Below are 9,258 nucleotides of genomic sequence, written 5' to 3'. Positions count from 1 at the left end.
TACGGCTATTAGCTGGGATTTACGGCTAATAGCTAGAAATTACGGCCAACAGCTGCTAATTACGGCTAATAGCTGTTAATTACGGTCGGTAGGTTCCAATCAGGTGCCAGACGAGTGAGTAAGATTTCAGTAGAATTATGCATGTTGGGCAGTTTCTCTTACAAGGAACGCTCACGTTGTGTCGTTCGTGTTCAGCGTACCTTGGAGGTTTTTTGGGATCTAATTGGACCCTAGATTCTTATCACCATGTGAAATTTATTTTTGGCATTGTGCCGTGGCGTCATATTCGCAAAATTTGAACATTTTAAATTTAAAAACCGTTCAACTTTCGTATGCCATGAAATTAGGGGCCATCCATAAATTACGTAACGCAAAAATCATCATTTTTTAGACCCCCCCTCCCCCCTCGTAACGGCATCGTAACGCTTCTCGACTACCCCCCTCCCCCTTCGTAACGTAACGTAAATTTGATTTCACCGCAGGTAATTTCTTTAACAGTAACTTGCAAAATTTTCATTTGTTCCAGGTTGTGTAGACAAATGTCGCTTTTATTGCTTCAATTTCTTTTAAATTGCTAGATAAATTAGAATTTTGTGAATTTCTTGTTCAAGAACAACGAAATCATATTCGACATCATCATATAAGAAATGGAAATTGTAAATCTTACAGGTCTCTCAACGTTTACCAAGACTCACAATGGAACCTTTTGTCAAGTTGCACCCGGAAAACTATCGTACGACCATTAATAGATGAGTACAATTCTTGACAACCATCATGCCTCCTAAGTGACCTTGTTGGGGCTCAGGTGATCGGCAAATTCGATCAAATTCTCATCTTAAAGGTAAGGCTCAATTAATCGTGAAACTTACGTCACACCATCGCCCTCCGAGGTCACTGTGGAGGAATGATGGTTCACAAGTAGGCAAGAATTTTGCTCTTCTTTTAATGTGAGCACCATAATGAAAAACGTACTTACATGCGTACACTGAAACCTTCTGGATGACATGAGTTCAATTCGATTTTTAATCGCGTTTATGAAATGCGTTACGTAACAAATTTGTTATACCCCCCTCCCTCTACATAACAATTCGTAACGCTCTTCCCATGACCCCCCCTCCCCCCCTCTTGCGTTACGTAATTTATGGACGGCCCCTTAGAAAAAATGTCGTTATTTAGTTTCTGCAAAATTTTGTAATTTTCTTGGAAATGGGGATTATGTTGTAGAAAAATGCTAAAAATATATCAAAAAATTCAAACAAAACTTGTTATTTGTAATGCTCTCTTAAAATCGCAACATTCGCGACAAATTTTTTAAAATCTCACGGAAACTTCAAAAGGTATGGAGGTTTTAAGTTTGTCGAAAATGCATATTTTTAAGTTTGACGGCACGGCAGGAAATATAAATTTTACACGGAAATAAGAATGGATCGGCCCCAAGGGTCCTAGTAGATTCTAAAAAAAACTTAGTGGGTACCCTGAACACGAACAACACATCGTGCGTGTCCCTTGTTAGAAAACGTATCATAAATAATTAGCTGGAATAAAATTCTATGGTGATCTCTAAAAAATAGTATGTCTAACACCTCCAAAACAAACTTCTCAGTAGCAATTTTCTTCGCGACCATTTTCCTCCTTGCCGAATCCATTTACACGATTCAACTAACAATTTATCCAAAAACGGTAATTAATAAATAGGATAATCTAATTCTGTAAATTTAGGATATAACTAACCAAGTTGTTTTAAAGGCTCAAAGTAAAAATGCGACCTCCTTCGAGTATGCCGTCGTCCTTGGAATATTTGACGCTTCAATTGCTATCTGTTCACCTTTCGTAGCAACCATGGTGGGTTTATGGTTCAAGCATGTGTCAAATATTGTCAAGTACGGGGTGGTTTAATAGTCATGTTACAATGGAAAATTTGTCAATGGGAAAAATTCGCAAATCTCCATTAGGTATACCGAAATTTTGCTTCTGAAATTCAATATTTTAAGAATTTTATCATCAGTGTTCGACAAGTTTTTATAAAAATCAATAAAAATCTCAATCCCAAATCCGTAACTATGTAATGGAAATTTACTAATTTTAATTTATGGAAATTTAATTTTTCCCATTAAAAATTTTTTCACTGTAACCTGACATTTAAACCACCCTGTACTTAACGGGTCGTCCATGATAACTACTTATCGTTTAACACAGAGTGTGCAAGGGCAAAAAGGCATGCCGTGCCTAAAATGCCTTTTTGCCTATTAGGCACGTGAATTTTGGCCATGCCCGATTGTCCGAAATGCCTGTTTGCCTTTTTGGTAAAATCAGGGCAATGTGATAATACGATCCCGTGATTTGTTAGTTTTAATCTTTCACAATTCACAGGATATATCATAACTTAATTATTCACTGAATAATTAAGTTATGTTTATTAATCCGATTTGGTTGATCGTCGACACCACTAAAAAAATTATGCACATCTTGAGGTATACAATTATTCACAAATACTCCAAATTGTCATGGCCATAACTGCGTATATAAGGAAGTAATGTTGTGGATTAATTGTGCAGAAGTGTAAGGTTGGTAACGTTTTAGAACAACCGAAATGTAAAGCCAATTGCATTGTTGTCACACTTTTTTGTCCATAGAAAAATTTGTGAAATGGTTCAGGCAATACCCAATAGAAACATACGCAAAAAGGCAAAAAGGCATCAAACGGGCAAAAAGGCACGCAAAACGGCAATTTGGTATTGAAACGGGCAAACCGGCAAAAACCCATGAATTTTTTCCCATAAAGGCGCCTTTTTGCATACTCTGGTTTAACACTTATTTTAGATAGACTCTACCAGAAGTAGTGCACAATCTGTCCTAATTTCCTCCTTGTTGGTGGAAGGAGCCTCGCTAATCTTGTTTGGTTTTATGGATAAAATAAACGATTTACAAACATTTCTGGGGGCATCCATAATATTGCGGATTATTGAAGGAGCCGCGGCAAGTGCGGTGTTCGCTACGGTTTTTACCCTTGTTTCCGAATACTTTCCTGGAAGCTTTGGGATTTTCTTCTTGGTAAAATCAGCTCGAATTATGGCTAAGAATTTATGTTTATTTTTACATAAATGTCATATAAGTTTTAGGATTTTTGACGACATTAACTAGTATACCATGTAGGGCGTGCTGGAGTCTTTAACGCCTGCCGGATTTGTTCTGGGACCTTTAATAGGAGCCAACTTCTACAGCGTGAGTGGTCGGTGAAGTTAAGTGTCGCGTTATTTTTACCTACAAAAAAAAGAATGGACGAAACAAGTGCAATAAAACTTTTCTGTAAAACTTCTTTGACCGGGGGGCAAACTAATTTCTCCATTTCCTCTAAATTTTGTGTTGTCATTTTTAATGAAAAGAGATAGAAAAGAGATGAATGAGATGAATGAAAAGTGATAGATCAAAGTCTGTTTTCAGTTTTAGAACTCTTATCAAATTTTTCCTATTTTTGTGCTTTTTTACATGTCCAAAATTAATTTTTATGTGGTTGAAAAAATAGGGAGAACCTTGAGACTTATCTTCACCGACCAGTCGATAGTTATATCTGAAGGTTTTGATTGATATATTTGTTTTTGATTAATTTCAGTTCGGCGGATTTTCTGCTCCTTTTGTCGTTGTGGGTTGTCTCTTTATTTTATTCGCGGGAGTGGCAACATTCGTCCTACCAAAAAAGGAAAACAGTAACACATCAGATCCCGGAAATATAAAAAAATGCGGAGAAAAGGAGGAAATTAATATTTCCCTATGGAAACAACCAGCTGTTTTGGCAAACTTTATCGCAATTTTCCTAACATCCTCTGTCATTACATTCTATTTTGCTTTAATTGAACCATTCCTAAGAATTGAGGTAGCCGACAAGTTCAAGGTTAATGTATATTTGGTATAAAAATATGAATTTAATGCGCAATTGACTTCCAGTTCGCCACAAGTCCATCAGTCATTGGATTTGTTTTTACTGGGTCGGGTCTCCTCTACAGTGCATTCTCCGTGGTTGCCAGCCTTCTAATGGTTGCCGTTGGAAGCAGTGGCTACCTTTTTCAGGGGGCTATTCTGATCGGACTCGCAGCTCAGTTGGTCGGAAATTGCGCAATTGTTGGGATAGGAATTGACAGGTTTAGATTCACGTATTTGTATGGTAATAAATTACAGGCAAGTAGCAATTTCATTACCGCTGGTAATAAATTTAATGTTTCCGACGAGTAACAATTACCAGTGTGGAATAAATTTAATACCAACGGTAACAGATTTATTACTAGCGCAGTGAAGTCATACATATGAAAGTAACCGCCGGTAATATCGCCTTTGACTGCATTATTTATAGTGTATTGAATAATTCACTTTCTACTGTTCGTACAGTACTAGTAGTCGCAAAAAATTCTGAAAGGTTACCTGGCAGATTATTTATTTTGCAATTAGCAACCAAATAACCACTCAGGAAATTCTCCAAGAAGTTGCGACTATTAATATTGGATGAACACTAGAAATCATTTAATATTTGTAGCAATTTCGTCGCCGTGGTAACCGGTATTTGTTTTCTAAGCTTTGGATGTGGATTAACAATCTTTCTCTTGTTCCTCCAGGCTCAATATATACTAAAGTTGGTGACACTTCTTTAAGTATGTGGTAACTTTGTGTAGGAGGTTTTTAATAATTTTGATTATGTTTTTGAAAACCCAGGAAATTATGCTGCAATACTGAAAAAGCTTCCAGCATCTCGGCTGGGGCGTACATGAGCTCGCTAACACTGGGAAGTATGGCTGGACCAATGTTGGGTGGATTTTTGACGGATTTATACGGATTTCGAAAAGCGGCTAATTTCACTCTGATAATAATATGTGCACTATTTTTTTGGAAACACGTAGAGATTCTTTTGTATTTTAAAAAACCAGAATAAATTATTAAATTTTAACCTTATAAATTAAAAATTGCATATTGTTTTACACCACCGAAATATTTTAAACTTTTCCACCTATGGAACAAATTTTCTTCGGGTAATTCATTTGTTATAATTACATACATTTAAAGAACCCGATTTTTGCATACGTAATATGGTGAATTTTCAAGTCATTTGGTGCACTTATGACAAAATTAGGAGAACAAGCTATGCGGCAAAACCGCTGAAAATTTCTATTTTTTCATACCAAATATGAGTTATGGATTTTAATTTTAGAAATCGCGCCATATCTTAAAAACCAAGGCTTATTTCGAAAAAGTCAATCAGTCGAGGGCACTAGCCGGGACCTTCCCCAATACGATCCCGTTTAGTTTAGGTTACCAAAATGTATCGTCTAGGCTGTAGCTCAGTGGAGAAATTGGTAGCCGAAATTGCAAAATTTTTCGGAAATTTGAACTTACCGCCTGTACCTAGCATTATTTCGAAAAAATTTTCGAGTAAATATTATAGATAATGCGGTTATGAACATATTTGCTATTACATACAACTTTGTGTTATGCACCCAATTCATTCAGCGAAACATTTATGATTTCGAAACCGAAAAATCGGTTTTTATTGAATTTCTTGAAAATGGTTCAAGATACCATGAATTAGAAAAAAGTCATTTTAAAACTTTTCGAGAGGCATCTAATGCACTTTACGGCATCTCTTTACGCCCAACCGTTTTTTTGTACGAGCCCCCGACATTTCCCATAAGAGTGCCTGACAACATACTATATGTTCCACATATAGCGCCAAATGTCTCAGGTTGCCCCGACATTTGAGCTTATGGTGGAAAAAATAGAAAAACCACATGGAGAAGCAAACTAAAAATTAAACTACAAAATTCGATTTAAAAAATTATTGGACTTTGTTAGTTCCGTGGTTAGTTCCGGTAACTTCCATTAAATTACGGTCTTTCGTAATAATTAATGATGATAATACAACGCCTTTGCATTGGGGTCTTGGTCGTGTGATAAAATTACTAGCTGGAGAGGATTCACAACAAATTCGTACAGTGCTAGTTGAGACATCTAACGGAAATTTATTCTTTGAAAAACTTTGGAACTTTGGAACTTTGGAAAACAAAAATGTAAAATTTATGCATAATTTATACAAAATTTCTTTCGGGTCAAATACATATGTTTGATAGATACGTACATAGTTCAGTAAATTTAAATTTCAAAATCATCACAAAACTTTTTCCATGGATTCCCTACTACTATAAAGTACGTGCACTCTAAATAACACTGACTGAAATTTACTCACGCTTGGGTAAAAAAAGGATAAAAAACCAGAAGGTAAAATTTTCCCAACATTGGGCAAATTTTACACAACTTTCGCAAATTTTACCTTTTGGTTGTGTCATCCTATTTTTTACAGAACCTTAAGTAAATGTTCCTCATTTTTATGTAGAGTGTAGCAGACCAAAGTCAATGCAAAACTCGAATTTCACTTCCCTTGTTGTTGATGAAATATGTACATACACACTGCACTGCTTTAGATGAGAAAATGGTGCATGCGGAACAAACAAAAGAAGGGTCTCTTCGCTTATTCTGTATACACTCTTGATGCTGGTCTAATTCTTAGTAAACTTCCCAATAACTTTCCCTTCCATACCTGAGCCTGGCCTTGAACTTGTTTCTTTCCCAATCTTTGCTTAGATTGCGTCCAGTGGCCTTGAACTTCACCTTTTTTATATTTACCTTTTTTGAGTGCAGCCTCGGGTGACTTTGACTTATATAACAAAATATTTTTACTCAATAAAAACAAGATACAATTAGTGGTCCCCACGGTTCCAGGTTCTGACTGAACCGGAACAGTCGGTTCCAGTTCGGTCCGGTTTTGTTCTTGAGAACCGATCCAAGCCAGCCAGTTGACCGGACTTTTAAATTAGAAGTGATTTTATATTTTCGAAAAACTTCTCCGAATTTGCTGAGCAAACGTATACCTCCAAAGTTCCCTAAATCTGATTTTGACTTGGTTACACCCCCAAAGTTCCCAAAATGAAATTTTGACTTACAATCCCAAGTGCTGGTGGCACATATTGCATTTTATGGAAACACAACCGGCTCGGTCACGGTTCGGTTGCGGTTCCACTTATAAAAGTTCGGTTCGGTTTCTATTCTTGAATTTCGGTTGACGGCTCTAAACCGGTTTTTCTGAGAACCGATCCGAGCCGGACCGTTGACACCACTAGATACAATACAAACCCATGCTAGAGCCATACAAAGGTACACATGTACGTATCCCAACATTGGAAGGAGGGATCTTCTTCCAAACTCCAAATACTTAAAGTCCTAACCGAAGTGAAATGCTCCATCCAAATCTCTCCAGTCGTGCGAAGTATCCGTCTGAGACAGGAGGCTCAGTTTTTTTCATAATCTTGGAGGCAGCTTTCAATTTCCGTTAGCACATCAAGGACATGGAAATGTCAGTTTTTAGCGGGGTAGAAGAAGGCAGAGGAATGGGTGATCTAATTTCGTTGGAAAACGGCGTCTACGTCATCGCCGCTTTAAATGTGGTACGTACAAAATTTTTAATTATTATTGAATTTTGACATATGATTAGTCAAATTCTATGGCGTCAATTGAGATTTCTTTTGGTATGTCGTACAGGTGGCGCATTTCATCGTTCTGGTCTCCATTTTCGCATATGTTGCCAGCATCGTAAGTGGATATGGGGATTTGGCTTGCAGCGCTTTCAAGGCAGATGAAAAGAAAACCTGTGAAGGTACGAATTGGAAATTAGTTCATTAATTAATTAAATTGTTAATTAACTTAATTTTGCATTCCAGGCAATCTATCTCCTGATTTGCTCCATTGAATTCAATTTAATTTAACTGTTTTGATTTTTTAGAAATGACTCCAACCACGCGGATCATGATGGCGGGAATTGTTGGGATCTACACCGTTCCAATGATATACTTACATGGCAGGCTGTATACCGCAGTGGAAACGGTAATTAAACATTGCATATTATTTAAAACTAGCGTATAAGCCCGTCACCCGCCGGGCGAGGGCTTATTTGATTTTCGTGAAAATTAAGTCGGATTGTTCATAATTCCAGCGAATCATTTTTTACTATATATCTAATTAGCTAGAAATGCCTGTTGGCGAGGGAAGTGAAACTTTCTCCATTTTTACTTCCTTCACGGAAAATTACTTTCACTTCCGTTGCAGACAAACATTTTCAGCTTATAATATAGATCAAGATAAAGGGCACGCTTGGCAAAAAAAAACTTTATTTATATCAATTATTGCAGAAAGATGAGGAATTTATGACAACCTGGCTGCAAATTCAATCTGTCCTCCTCATATTCCGTGGCATCGGCTACTCGACCACCCAACCGGCACTCCTCCTCCCCGAATTGGTTCAAGTTTGGATGGTTCACTCTTACCAGCAGCAGTTGATAATCACAAAGGTACATAATTTTGGATTTAATTTGGTAGATTTTTGAGAAGAAATCAAATTTAAATCTGAAAATATACACTCAGAACAAAATGTAAGCAAATTGCTACTGGGCGGTGTCTATATATGACCTCACCGGTTTGGTAGCGATTTCATACGGAATTGTAGTAAATTTACTACCACATTTTGACTAACCGTAACAGCGGAGTAAGGAAATGCTGCAAGATGGTAGTAAATTTACTACAATTCTATAGCAAATCGCTACCAAACGGTGAGGTCATATATAGACACCGCCCAGTAGCAATTTGCCTACATTTTATTCTGAGTGTATTCTATGAAAGAAATAATGCTATGTACCGTTATACACATTTTTCCCATTTCAAAGCTGCAACAAATCCGGACAAGCTCCTCTCCCGTTCCGAAGCAGAAGGTTCTTGCATACAATCCATATGGGGTAGGCGCAGAATTGTGGAATAATCGTGTGAAATATGATTAAGATGTCCCGTTTTTCTTTCACTATTTGGCCAGTTCAATTAATTAATTTATGCGTGTTCTTCATTTTGTGGCACTCTTTTCTTTTGAAAAATTCGATCTGTAGGGGTAAGCATTGTCTGGTATGGAATATAATTTGTTTGAGCTGTAGTAAATTGTGTTTAAATTCTCTAATTTTGAGCAATAATTTGAATAAAAGAAATTTATTACAAAAAAGCCCGTTGAGATTTACAATAAATTTTTCCCACCATGGTCAAGTCCGGATTCTTTCTCAATTTTTTTAAGCTTTTTTTGCAAGGAGAGGACCTATGTAGGATGAACTTAAATTATTGTCAAATCCTTTCATCACCACGATTTCGTTGTCAGATAATTTTTAATATGAAGCGGGTTTAAGGTTT

General features: G+C 36.8%; 1 protein-coding gene across 1 annotated transcript; it reads left to right on the top strand.

The window, feature by feature from the left end:
* Positions 1-7,280: 7,280 nt before the first annotated feature.
* LOC110859567 lies at positions 7,281-9,025 on the top strand. Its single transcript, XM_022108532.2, has 5 exons — positions 7,281-7,481; positions 7,576-7,690; positions 7,817-7,917; positions 8,223-8,381; positions 8,754-9,025. The coding sequence occupies exons 1-5, from the start codon at positions 7,383-7,385 to the stop codon at positions 8,862-8,864; spliced, it is 585 nt and encodes a 194-aa protein (XP_021964224.1). The 5' UTR covers positions 7,281-7,382; the 3' UTR covers positions 8,865-9,025.
* Positions 9,026-9,258: the final 233 nt, after the last annotated feature.

Source organism: Folsomia candida, unplaced genomic scaffold (genome assembly GCF_002217175.1).
Source record: "Folsomia candida strain VU population unplaced genomic scaffold, ASM221717v1 Fcan01_Sc026, whole genome shotgun sequence".
In the NCBI taxonomy this organism is placed as follows: Eukaryota; Metazoa; Arthropoda; class Collembola; order Entomobryomorpha; family Isotomidae; genus Folsomia; species Folsomia candida.
The sequence above is the reverse complement of the archived record's forward strand: the minus strand, read 5'-3'. Positions and strand labels throughout refer to the sequence as shown.